The sequence below is a fragment of the Micrasema longulum genome, unplaced genomic scaffold, assembly GCF_059751315.1.
Source record: "Micrasema longulum isolate JH-2025_06_02 unplaced genomic scaffold, ASM5975131v1 h1tg000236l, whole genome shotgun sequence".
In the NCBI taxonomy this organism is placed as follows: Eukaryota; Metazoa; Arthropoda; class Insecta; order Trichoptera; family Brachycentridae; genus Micrasema; species Micrasema longulum.
In genome coordinates this window covers 269,433-283,128 of record NW_028277441.1, presented here as the reverse complement: position 1 = coordinate 283,128, position 13,696 = coordinate 269,433, and the positions used below count along the sequence as shown (strand labels likewise).

General features: G+C 32.2%; 2 protein-coding genes across 2 annotated transcripts in view; one reads left to right on the top strand and one right to left on the bottom strand.

Annotated features, from left to right (window-relative positions):
* Positions 1-852: 852 nt before the first annotated feature.
* LOC148283458 (uncharacterized) lies at positions 853-5,905 on the top strand. The gene is made up of 4 exons (XM_088243806.1): positions 853-1,263; positions 3,581-3,684; positions 4,230-4,421; positions 4,911-5,905. The coding sequence occupies exons 1-4, from the start codon at positions 946-948 to the stop codon at positions 5,587-5,589; spliced, it is 1,293 nt and encodes a 430-aa protein (XP_088099932.1). The 5' UTR covers positions 853-945; the 3' UTR covers positions 5,590-5,905.
* A 944-nt stretch (positions 5,906-6,849) lies between these two features.
* LOC148283457 (dopaminechrome tautomerase-like) overlaps positions 6,850-13,696 on the bottom strand; it is a 29,055-nt gene continuing 22,208 nt past the window's right edge. Inside the window, exons 3-4 of the mRNA XM_088243801.1 lie at positions 11,954-12,141; positions 6,850-10,201 (exon numbers count right to left, since the gene is read on the bottom strand). Of these exons, the coding sequence (XP_088099927.1) occupies positions 9,255-10,201; positions 11,954-12,141 (1,135 nt within the window). The 3' untranslated portion in view covers positions 6,850-9,254. The remainder of the gene's footprint in view (positions 10,202-11,953; positions 12,142-13,696) is intronic.

Here is a 13,696-nt window from a genome sequence, read left to right as displayed (position 1 = left end):
TGTTGTTTGTAAACATTCAAAAACAAACTTTTTTAAACACAAAAAACAACTTCCATTATTTTTGTTTGGATATATATGCATTCTCGTCGAATGCAATCATATTAGGTCGATGAAAAAACGATTTATGGTTCTAACTTTTTAGTTACAGAATCAATTGAAAATTTTAATATTTACAAACACGCAAAGATTGACATTTCTCTGAAAACCGCAAGTAAATTGGTTTAACCGTTTAGGAGAAGTTCAGTGACATCACACGTACAGAAGAATTATATATGTAAAGATGTGCAACTGTGTGACCAATATTCAAAAGTAGATTTATGTTTAATAATATTTATTACATTTTCATTTTTATTAATATTATAACTTGCGTTAGATTAGTTATTTTATGTTATGAATCATTTTTATGTGACAACATTTACAATAACAATATTATGTGAAAGCCTCTAATTGGACTTTATGATATGTATTTAGATTATAATTGTATCTAGACATTTATCTGTTGCTTTACAATGTAATACAAATATAAAGAAAACTCTCTTTTCATTAATTAATTCGGAAGAAGTATTGACGTCGTTCAAAGGAGATTATTAAAATCATTTTTGACATTTTTTCATACATTTTTAAGAAACTTCGGCGAACAATTTAATGCTTTAATTTGACCGCGCGTAAGAATACATTTTATAAATGCAATTTCCCGTAGAGTTGAACTTCCTCATTGCTTGCTTCTTTGTTAATAACCCTTTTAGGTTGTCGGTTGTCCTATGTCTCGTGCATGACCTGCCCAGCAATATTTAGATTTTTTCTTGCACCAATAAAGAAAAAATAAAACATTCCAAAAATTCAAATATTTGATAGATTAGTTAACTGTCATTTTTGAGAAACGCCAAATTCAGTTTAAAAAGACAATAATCTCAATTTTTAATGTAATATTTCAGTTTTAGTAAGATGTATCGTTTGGGAACATTAATCGGTTGGTCTTTACAACACGAAATTATTCTGTGGACAGTCGTTGGATTATGTATAACATCTTGGGAAGTTTTTGTTCCTTGCGAAGAACATAAAAGATTTTTAATACTTGGCCTAGAGCCGATCACGATGATCGACACAAGCGAAATTAATTCTGATAACATAAATAAAAATGAAATTAATTTACCACCACCTGTACCAGTAGACGCACAAAAAAATTCTATCGCCATTTTCGATTTTTATACGTTAAGAATATATTTACTGGCTTATATTTTACTGCTATACCCCGTATTTGTTGTAAGTTAATTTGTTAAGATATCCTTGGTATTTTTTTGTATCCAATTTTATTTGTATAGTTGGTTCCATAGAATTAAGAATAATTGTCTAGAAACCGCATACGCACATAAAACAGAAAGCGACTTGACACATTAGTTTATTTGTGGACGTCGCTCAGTACGCAACTCCTGATATGAATTCAACTATGCCGTGTTGTGTCCTATTAAATTGTAGAAATACTGCTAGGGTCTTAAAGAAACAGGATGCAATCACATTTCATGTGTAATTAGCAAATGAATGTGTATGTAACAAATGCATTACTTGAAAATTGAATTATTTTATTGAATTATATTAATTGAATTAATGAACTTTAAACTTAAAATATAAAACAAATTTTATTTTACATAAAACGGATATTTTTATATCATGTTAAATAATATTTGATGTTTTAAAGATAATGTCGGTCAAATGTTCACCACAGAGTTGTTTAATCTCAGGTCTAATTTTCATTAGTCCTCTCATGAGATGAGCAAAGTAGGGTAAAAAAAATTACTACCCTGGCAACACTAATAAAATGTTCATTTTGTTTCTTCGACAATCTGACAGATGGAAAAATAATTCAATTTTTAAGTAATTCATTTGCTACTTAAACATTCGTTTGTTAATTACACATGAAATGTGATGCCATCCTGTTTCTTTAAGATCCTAGTAGTATTTCTACACTTTTAAAGGATACAACACGGCATAGTTGAATTCAAATCAGGAGTTGCGTATTGAGCGACGTCTACAAAGAAACTAATGGGGCAAAACGTAAACCTTCTCATTTATGAGTAGTTGAGTCGCCTTCTGTTTGATGTGCGTATGCGGTTTCTGGACTATTTTTAATTCTATGATTACAGCTTTAAAAAAATATTTTTGCAATGTATTGGTCTGAAAAAAAGAGACCTTTAAAACAGATCCAGGTAAGTGGGTGGGGCGGGCTTTTAATGATATAGGTAGTAGGCTTGTTTCTTTTTCTGACTAGCTATGGCTTTTCTGTAATAAGTCAGGACTTTTAATACTACAATGCCGAATGTAGACGATCTGCTACATACCGATAATCGGTACATAAAAGTGATTTCAAACATGTTTATCACTCGGCGACTAGGTTATTATATTGTATACATACTAGCCATTATAACTTATTTTAAAAAGTCGATACCAGGGTAAATTTTTCGATAAAATTTGAAACATAAAGTCAGTTTCGCGTATTCTGTTAAAAGCGTAGTTTAGCTTAAGTTCAAAGGGTGATTTGTTTTTTTTAGATTTGAAGTAAGAATTGTTTCCGCAACTTTCATTATTATATAAAAAGAAGTTAATAAGAATCGTTATTTCTCGTTTTCCTTACATTTTTGAATTTTTAAACCTTTTAATGCATGTACCATATTGTCCACATAAAAAAAACTGAAAAAAATTAACTTTTTTTAAAATTATTTTTCCCGGTATTTGCATCAAAAAGCATATATAAAAATATGTTTTAGTTGGAATTAGAAAAAATGGGCATTGAAGGATTAATGTTTACATAAGTTATGTGTTTATTAGACAAATGTTAGTGAATATTTGTAAAATATAATTACCTACTGGCATTTCTATGTATACAAGACGTACCCGTTTCTAAGTCAGGACACTTATAACACTAACATGCATATCTCACTTGCACCTACACCATTGTAGTTGCACAAAAATATAAAACCAACGTGCTGATAGGACACATGAAATAAACCACTGAACTTCCAAAAGTTTAAAAAAATATTTTACAAAAGTTAAATACTTGCCTTCCTTAAGTCTGTTAGTATTTAACAGGACACATTATAAATTATATCCTCAGCTAACTGCTCCATAGGTTTATAACCAAAATTTTTATTTCCAATTTCAAATTTTTTGTTGCCCTGAACTTCTGCGGCAAGCTGTTGAAGACTTTGGTTCCTATGAACAGAAGACTTCGTTGTCCGTACCTGCAGGCTTATTCTGTCACAATTTCGTTTCGTAAGTTCGTTCGTTCGTCATATATTCATTTCATTAAAACGCAATCAAAACCATATTTTGCTCTCGTTCCCTCTCATACGATACGAATGAATTTACGAAACGAATCAGTTACTGCTTTGTTAGAAATTAAGGTACCCCGAAATTTTCACCTCGTTTATGTTTGTAAATTTGTATGCTCTGTTTTATCTTTTGAGATCTGAAACATATAATTGTATGGTAAATTTTATTATGCTCATTATTTTTAGAACGTTTGATGTACGGATATACACTTTTAGTAATAATGGACATGTTACTAATATTTTTGGCTTTTTAGCAAAGACACGAAACTCTTGTTACCCCATGGCTGATCTTAGCTGGTCTCCGTATCTTCGCTCCAATGGCCATATTCAGGACCTATATATGGATGTTAGTTTTCAGGTAAAATATTTTTATTATCTTTTATATAAGACGTTTATGAAGAAAAAGAAAAATCAAAATGGTGAAAGGAAAAATAGTGCCTCATGCTTCAGAGATCGCAATAAACTGGGTGGAATAATTAGCTGTATCAAGACCCAGTGGCCTTACTCTGTAGTTAATTCAGTTCGTAAATATATGTGTATCGTATGAGAGGAAACGAGAGCGAAATACGATTTTGATTGAGTTTGAGTGAGATGGATATATGACGAACGAACGAACTTACGAAACGAAATTGTGACAGAAAAAGCCTGCTGTTACAGTACTAATTGGCTGTAGTACTGGATCTGTATAAAATATATTACAGAAGTACCCGAAAACTTTAAAGGAGACGGAACACCTTTTTGTGAGAGGAATGCCGAATTCTAGGCATTTAGGCAGTGATTAGGACAAAAAGTCGGTAAGTGGTTATATACAAATATTTTTAATCATTTATCATTAAGCATAACATAACATGTTATTGATATTAATAATATTTTATCAGATAATTTTAATTGAGTTTTTTTTAGTTTCTGGTTATGGCTTATGGATAAGGAGCTTCAGAATTACCAAGGTCTTCTTCTCGGTAAGAGCGAAATGGAGCCTTGGCAGAAAGATAAATATGAAGAATACTTGGAGCTTAGAATCAACAGAAGACGAGCGAAAGGAATTCGCTTAAGTGTTGCCAAAATGTCCACTACGGATCTTCTGGGAAATCATGCGTGAGTACTTATTTTAATACACATTATCATGAAAGAAATAAGAAAGAATGTAGCGACCTCTGGCAACAACAGTGCAATGTTCACACATTCTGCTTATTCCACCTGTTGTTTTTTGTGAAATTGAAGAGCTTAAGAGTTAATTGATGAGGGTGAAATTAATCTGCCTGAATTATTTCACCTACGCGACGCCTAAAAAAATCCAATTTTTATTTAATCAATTTCTGACTTTTTGGAGAAAGAAATTTGTAAGTTTTAGGTATTAACAGGGCTTTAGACCTGTCGTTTGCTAGTTGGAGTTACTTAATATTCTGCGTAACATTAATTGTTCTGACTATTTTAAGACTTTTTTTTTCTTTAACCCTTTCATCTGTTTATCTCTAGCTTTGTTAAATATTGATCTCGATAACCTTAGAATAAAATCATGTAAAATTTATTTTTCCGTGTACAAATGAATGTCTAATGTTTTATGAACCAATTTTTTGTTCTTAGGAATAATTCTAGTAGAAGTTTGTTATCAGAAAGAGATGATCGACTTATACCTCCCGCCTTTCTAGACTACCTGCCTGATGATAGTATCAAATATACTTTTGAAGGACTTTCCCAGGAAAGCGATTTTTTAAAATCCCAGGAGAGTATTTCCGAGTCGTCCAAAGATAGCGTTTGGGACAAAGAAGAAAACAGTCACAACGCAATCGCAGATCCCGATGAAAAACTCGAAAGACAGCGTGATTCTTATTTCCAAAGGCGAAATACAACCGTTGGACCAGCGAGAGTGACGGATTGCATCATCTATCAGTTGACAAATCTAATGCTGAGGCTAGTCCAAAAGGAAGATAATGCAGAGCTGTATGAAGCTGAATATGACTACAGGCCTTCTATTCTGACGAACTATTCTCACTTCGGTTCACAGTTACAAAGGGATTATGTTGACTGCCCAAGGTATCCGAAACCCGCCTACCTCCTCGAGTATCCGGCAATTTTTTCCAAGAAAAATGGCGAATCAGCCAACAATAACGAGCTGTTCCAGAGATACTACAACGATAGTGGATTGTTGAAAACACTGATGAGGCAGCATTCTATGAGGTGGAAAGAAAATGATGACGACTTAATAGATGATGCAGAAAGTAATAGTGAAGAAGACAAGAGCGTCACAAAAGAAAAACAATAACACGCGGTGAGCCGATATTTTTTTTCCCGAATTTTGAAACAAAAGGGGTCTAAAAAATTGCCTCTTTGATTACTTGCAATGCAAAAAATATTTGATACTACTTTTGACACTCAACCAGAGCTTGAAGTTTTCGAAAAAGTAATTTTTGCGCGTGGTTTTGTTCTTTGTTTTGTAATAAATGGGTAGCATTGTTTTCGTCAATATTAGTCAGGCGCTCAACTGAATCAGTTCCGCGGAGTGTAAACTTTTTTGCATTTCAGTAGTTTGAAAACGGGTTCGAATTTGTAATGTGTATAAATTATATTTTTACTAACAAAAAAAAATGTTTTTTTTTTTTATCAATATTGATAATTAACATAATGACAGTTATAAACTTCAAACCTCGGTTAAGGGCAAAAAGTAGTATAGAATAATTTTTTTAATTACTTTTACGTTCAATGTAATCCAAAATGCTTTTTAGATCCCATTTACTTTGATGCCTAAAAAAATAAAAAAACCTTATTTTTACATCATCGGCCCATTCTAATGCGTAGGTACGTAAATATTATCACTGTTTTTTTATATTTTTTTAAATACAAGTATGAAACAGATTCCGTGTTTTTATAACAAGTAATTAATTAATTTATTATTCAACGATGTTTTGAGTATGTTCAAATATTTTCAGACTGGCTGGATTTCCTTCCTAGGGTCGTTAGGTCTAAATTTGTTGCAACAGAGATATAAATAATTTTTGAGAATGAAATATGGAAGTTTAGGCATTTAAAAGGCTTGTGGCCTGTTATTGGCTGGTTTAAGTGGCCATTTTACACACTATGTAACATGCCAACGACAAGTCATAAGGCCTGTAAATGCCTAAACTTCCGTATTTTCTTCTCAAAAATGTTTTCGCTCTCTGTTGCAACTAATTTATTATTAATCATATCTATACACAGCGCTGCGTGTTGTTCAGATGGTGATATGAAATTTATCGTTGTCGTTTTTTATTGTTTATTTTTTTATGCGACCTATTTTACTTATTTAAAAAAAAAGTTATACAATAAAAATAAAAACTATTTTTTACGGATTCAAGATTTATTTTTTTTTTTACAAAAATTCATACTTCAATTTGATTTATAAAAAAATAATGCATTATAAAAAAGCCGTTTAATTTATTTACAATATTTGTTAGTGAATACGTTTAAAATATAAATTTAATATATTTTATTACAATCATATTAATCTATAAACCTATTTAAATGTCTAAATTGCGATATAAAGTAATTTTTTTGAGGTCAACAATTTACTGGGGTATTTTGCAATGGAATGGCATACATAGAATCTTATTTAACTTTTACAAAATTATAAATAATTTATGATGACATTTTTTTATAAATAAACTTTTAATGATACATGAGTTTAAGATTTAACATTTTTTTTTACCAAAAAAAACAAAAACATAAAGCGCATTATAAATTTTTTTATGTGGCATATCCGATAAAATAAAGTCAATAAAAAAAGTCACATTTCTAGGAGAGCCTAATAACATATAGCAAAAATAAGATGTCTCAAAACCATGTTTTTTTCCCCTTGAGTTATTTGGTTTTTCTTTTCGTCCTAAAGCAATGTCAATTTGACGTATCTCGAATAGGTTCGTCCTAAAAAATGTTATTACATTTGTCAAAGAAAATCTCGATTGTCGTTAAGAAAATAGCTATGTCTATAGTTTCATAAAGAAATCATGCGACTTGGTCATTTTAAAACGCTGTTTATTAAAATCAGGAATTAAAAAAAGTAAAGCAAACATGAATTATATGAAAACAATTTTTTAAGGTATTTCTGTTTAAAAAAATTACACGAAAGTTGCATATAACTAAAATACAATTATTTTTCGACCGGCAGATTACGCATCTTAATATTGAGACCAAACCAAAAAAATATTTAAAAAAAATAATACAATACATAAAAACTGGTATGAACTAAAATATTAAAAAAAAACTTAAAAAGATTATTGAAGGCATGATTTGCCGCCACAGTTCTCTTGTAAAAATGTTGAAGTAAGTTTACCCTTTTTTTAAATTGCGCTATTTAAAAAGAAACAGTATTTTAAAATGGGTAAATTGTGTGATTTCCTTCCCTTTTTTGAGATAGCCTTAATATATGACGGTTTTTGAAAATCGCTGAATTTATCGTAAAGCTAAAATTATGCATGTTTTTAAGGGAATGAGAGTTTGTTTTAAAAATAATTATTTGTGTGTAATTAATTACAAAAATTTTTTTAGTTGTGACAATTTTATCGGAGGTGCAATGTGTGGTAGTATTTTAAAAAAAAATGTCTCTACTTACGCTTCTTGGTAAAACTGCGGTATAATTATAACAAATAAATAAAGTTTTTTAGTTTTGAACAATTGAAATTTAGAATCGTTTATCATCGTGACCGGGTTTCGTCATGCAACGACATCGTCAAACTGGATCTGACGATATGTCACCAGTCTGGCAGTATTGATTACGGGTGAAAAAACGTAAATTGAAATGTTGTCAAAACTAAAAACTAAATTTTTTTATTTTAATTTATAGGTTTACAAATCTTATGAATTTTACAAAATAAAGGATATTTTCACAAGTTAGATTATTATAAAATAGTATTTTGTCTTTTTTATTTAAATAAGTTTAGTGCATATCAATAATTTAGATGCAGTTCATGTAAAAAAAACGTTAAAAAAATATGATCATTCCTAAATTATTGTTATTTAAGTTTTGTGAATAATTACATATGCGAATGATTATTAGTTTTAATGATTTACTTTAAATACACGTGATGGTTTAAGAAACGCTAAACGTTTCGCCGCGTGACTAACACCACTATACAAGACTTTCCATTTTGACTACATGAGGAGATGATCCTCAGCAAAATGCACTAAAATGTCTCAGGACTGATTTGATGGCGAGTATAGATCAACTTTTGTAAAAAGATGCACGGAAAAACGTAGAAAATAGTTGGTCAATAAACAAAACTGTCGTAGAGAAATACAACTCTATTTAACGAGTTTTATTAGTCTTTTTTGCTATCACGATAGTTAAATATTTTTTCTGACAGATCGTAGAATCAGTTTCCCCGACATAGATATCGCAAAATATATTTTTGATTAAATGTCGCTAAAATGATATTTGGAGATGACAACCACTTCGGTGAAACCACGTTTCTGTTTCAGCGCATCTTTTTAAGGCGTTCGAGCTATAGATGATTAAGGTGATTCTAAACAATAATATGAAACTAATTATTCATAGATGGCGCTTTTGTCATTTATTATTTAAAAATTAAATTTTTCGTTTATTTTTAATGGAAATTTAACAAAATTTGGTTTGCAAAAACTTTACACTATATTGATTGTAACAAATATCAAAAGAAAATAATTTCAGTCATTTTTACAAAATGGTGTTCAAAACATATGTACAAAGGATAAGTTATTTTTATTTTGTACACCATTTTGTGAAAAAGACCGAAATTATATTATTATGGTATTTGTTACAATCAAATAGTGTAAAGTTTCCTCAAACCAAGTTTTGTAAAATTTCTATAAAAAATAAACGTAAAAATTGCATTTTTCAATGAAAAATGATAAAAGCGCTATCTATGAATAATTAGTTTCATATTTTCGTTTAGAATCACCTCAAGGACGATGATATATTCAGTAGCACTCGGGTTCTGTCTCAAAAGGACCGACATAAGGATGTCGCGGATCACAGACTGAATCAGCTACAGCCTCTTCTACATACTCCCTCATAATCCTGAAATTGATGTCTTTTGGATCTAATTTTCTATACAAGAACATCGGGAGTCTATTACTCAACACCCAGACACTCTGTTTGTCTTCATTGTCAATCTTCAGATCGTTTGGAAACATAAGTGTTTCTGGGTTTCTGGCTACAACTGCTTGCGTAGATTTTTTATACGGTTTCCTCGTATCCCAACACGCCACGGAATCTCTAGTGACCAAATTGTAGAACATGACTCCATTTCTGTCGATGGCGGATGCGGAACTTTGGCCACTGTAGCCTCTGCTTTCCCCGGCTAGCTGAAATGCTTTTGCAACTGCGTCGGTATCGTTAGCCGCCGTGTCGTTCCTCAGGAAGGATACGGGTACTTGAAACTCTCGATAGCTGGACATAGGATGGAAGTACAAAGTTCTATCGCCATACTGGTTAACAGGTGTAAGAGCTATTCCAAACACGCCATCGCTCCATTGGAAGTTGATTCCTTGGAGGTTGTAATCGCTGGCTAAAGGATCCGGGTAGAATAAGTGGCTAGAGAACTTCCAGAACTTTTCGTCGCGGAGTCTGAACACCAAGAGGCCGAACCTCCAAACATCCGTGAAATAGACGTGGATATCGTCGCACTTCTCGTCTCTTATGTCCGTGGCTATGTTGGTGAAGAGGGAGTTCTGACGAACGTATTCTTCGGGGATCGGCCAGCGTCCTATGAGGCTGTCGTTGCTGAGGTCGAAGGCCAGGATTTGCGGGGGACAGACTTGGCGGGGGATGGTCAAGGCATCCACTTGACCAGCGTCCAGCACCCACAGACGGCCGCAGCGATCGGCGTTGATGCGGAAGACCGATGTTAAACCCAAGCAGTCATCTGGAAGAAAAATAACCAATCAGTATTCCAAGCTCTTATCTATTATTTCTGTGTCCAGGCGGATGAAGAATAAAGTTCTGTGTGTGAAACAGAACTAAAGCCCTGGACGAGTGTTTTCGACTCGATGGGTGATCTCAGGCAAATATCCCGAACTAGGAAATCGACTGAAGATAAGTCCGCCTCGTCGTGCAGTGGTTAACAGATTCGCTTACCATTCTTGAGGTCCTGGGTTCAACTCCTGGCGGCAGGAACATGAAATATTAATTTTAAGGGTTGATTAAAATGCAATATTTCATTGTACGTGGACTGGCACCTGAAGCGTGATACTGATCACCCCACCTTCATGTAACAAATGCTCGAAGCACACTACATTTGGTTTAAAAATGCAGTGCCCTATGCTCAACTGGGCGTGGAAAGAGGATTGATAATGATGAGTATTTTGAGCGATGAATTTCCGTATTTATTAAGTGTATTGTGGTTTCTGTAACATAGTTATAACTTAATAATGATTCATCATGTCTAAAAAAAATATTTATAATTATATTTTTTTAAAACAATCGTCACTGCTGACGAACACATTAAACAGTCTACCATATTCATGATTTTTATGTTTCATATGCGGTATCTTATTTATAATTTTACAAAGTTACAGTCCAATAATATCTTTAAAAAACCCTCGCTTCTGTGTGCTTGGTCGAACTCTTTAAAAATAAAATATTCTAGTGTGTCTTATAAGACAAATATATTGAATTAGGAAATATTGTATATTTGTTCCGGAAGAAATATTATTTAGTTTATTGATTATGGATAAATTATATGAATTTTTATTATTCATTAATATAGACACATAAAATAATACATTTTTTTCTATTTAAATCTACTTTTATAGATTGGGTTCATTTTGTGACTTTCCAAAAATGAGACTAGCTCTTGTGCTTAGAAAGTGGCTTACACTATTATATTTTTTACTAAATTTGAAGATATATAATTTCAAATATACGTGAGAATAAAAAAATGAATAATATGCAATAAAGAGAAAAGCAGAATATATATTTCCCCAATATAACAAAAATATTCCTCTGATATACTCAGTATACCCTAATTGAATTTTAATTACTCAGCTTATTTTGGCTTGTATAGAAATCCACAAACATAAATAGCAATTATTTTTAGTATATAAGGACACTTTGTAAATATTTTAGTTAGTTTGTTTGAAAATGTCCTAACAAGACAAAATGCGTCACAATATACCCTTTGTATATTTTATAAAAAATAAAGTAGAATTATAATCCAATAAACTTGTTTTATTTTGGATACATTACCAAATTAACTTTATAATTTACGTTTTTTATATTATTAATTGAAGAGGTATTCACAACGTAACTTTTCGTTAAAAGCTATTACAAAAATACATTTGTATTCTTATAACAATATACGTTATTTATAGTTATTTTTAATTTGACATATATATATTTTTTTAAAAATTGTAACAATGAAGTTTTATTCTAATTATTAAATATTCATACTATATATATGTACTATATTATGTAATTTTAGAACATGTATTTTTATATCTGGTGATGATGTTAGGAATATTTCCTTGCAGTTTTATATGTCACTTTTTTGTATTTTGGCACCCAAACGGAATCTTTTTCGGGGCAACTGTCTTTTATGCTTTCCTTTCAAATTATACATTATTTTCCCGACTCTTATGTCTTTTACTAGTTATGAACTACTAATACTGATTTCTACCTTGCTGAGCGTGCCACGACCAGTCCGGGAAGGGGGTCAGCCGAGGCTCCGCCACCGAGGTCAGGGGGGCTCGGGGGGCCGTGGCCAAGGTGCAGGGGACTCCCGCCTTCCAGCGCGGGAAGGTAACGAACACCCTGTCCTTCCATACCTCCATACCCAAGGGAAGAGTGTTCTCCGGTATAAACTCCCTAAAATAATAAATAAAATGTATCATTTCAATATTATAAAACAACTCTCAACAGATATTTGAACAATCGGGAGATATAAATTTTTTCCGGCATTCCTAGCTCTCTTTATCGCCACTGTTTTCTTTTGAGATTCGAGTAACTTTTTCAGAAATTTTACCCGAGGGGTAGCCATCAAGTCGAAAACACTTTCCCGGAAGTTGAAAGATGTGTTTTCTTTACTTTTTAACAGAGTCGGACAACATTTTAAGTAAAATACGAAGGTTTAGCCATTTTGAGAGCTTATGAAATTTTGTTGGCTGGTTTGAGTGGCCATTTTACACACTGAGTAACATTCACCATTTGCCTTTGTTTAAACATCCACGTTTCTTCAATTCAAGAAAAATTGCTCGGTGGAACAAAATTTTTGACACTTTTAATGCGTAGATCTTAGAGTAAAGATGTATATACTCTAAGTCGTAGATAAACGTATCGAGAGGTCCTAGACTCCTCGGTATAAAATGATGTACTTTAATCAAAACTTGATGGTGGGTATCGATACTATACCTTTGTAGTTGGTCGGGAGACTTTTATCTTCAACTATGGCGTCATACTGAAGCTATGTCATTTTAGAGCGTAGATATGTGTACCGTGACGCACGCTTCCCCTTGATTCATATCGATGTACCTACCCAAAATTTGAAGGTGGGGGGTCGGTTGTATATCTTTATAATCGCTAGAGGGAATTTATCTTCAACTATACCGTCAAGGTGAAGATATGACGACCTTATCTTCCAGTCATAATTGAGGCCCAGGGCCCCAATTACAATGGGAAGTTAAAAGAGTTATCTTCGACTGTCTGAAATGAAAAACCGATATTTCTGTACGAAAATGAGTATAATTGCATGAACATTTAAGGTATCTTTGTCAGTAACCTATAGTTGAACACGTTTAGAATTTTTTTAAATTACATGTTCTGCTTTTCATACAGAATACTTAATTTTATTTTGTAGATAAAATTAAAGATTAATTTTAACTTCCCATTGTAATCGGGGCCCAGATAGATTTTTAAAATTAAGTACATAAAATAAATAACAAAAAGGTTCTAGCATTGTTTGATTAAAAAAAAAAACGAAATGGTATCGATTTAGATGATGATAAAATGTAATCAATAGATCAGATTCTGTGGCTTTATTCTGTAACTAATTCGTTTCGTAAATTCATTCGTATCGAATAAGAGAAAAGGAGAGCAAAATACAATTTTGATTGCGCATTGATATATGACGAACGAACGAACTAACGAACTTACGAAACGAAATTATGACAAAATAATCCTTCATATCAGAAGTAGGGATATATTGCCAAGGGAGTGAGCGGGCCTCATACCCGTGCTGTATGGTATAAGATGCTTGCCTCACGCACGGAGGGTTTTTACGGCAAGATTACAATGGCTGAATGTGATTTTTCTCAAGCCTAGGTGTTCTGTGCTGTAATTTAGTACAGCAGTGTGGCCCCTTGGTCTGTTGTGGGGTCGTTGCGTCACGTTGAATATGTAGGTTGATTTATTAAATTTAAAATTA

Bases quoted from the DNA above. Each gene is read 5' to 3' on its own strand.
- LOC148283458 (XM_088243806.1), top strand. From the start codon at position 946: ATGTATCGTTTGGGAACATTAATCGGTTGGTCTTTACAACACGAAATT. The intron at 1,264-3,580 runs GTAAGTTAATTT...TTGGCTTTTTAG, and splicing joins TGCTATACCCCGTATTTGTT to CAAAGACACGAAACTCTTGT. The intron at 3,685-4,229 runs GTAAAATATTTT...AGTTTTTTTTAG, and splicing joins ATATGGATGTTAGTTTTCAG to TTTCTGGTTATGGCTTATGG.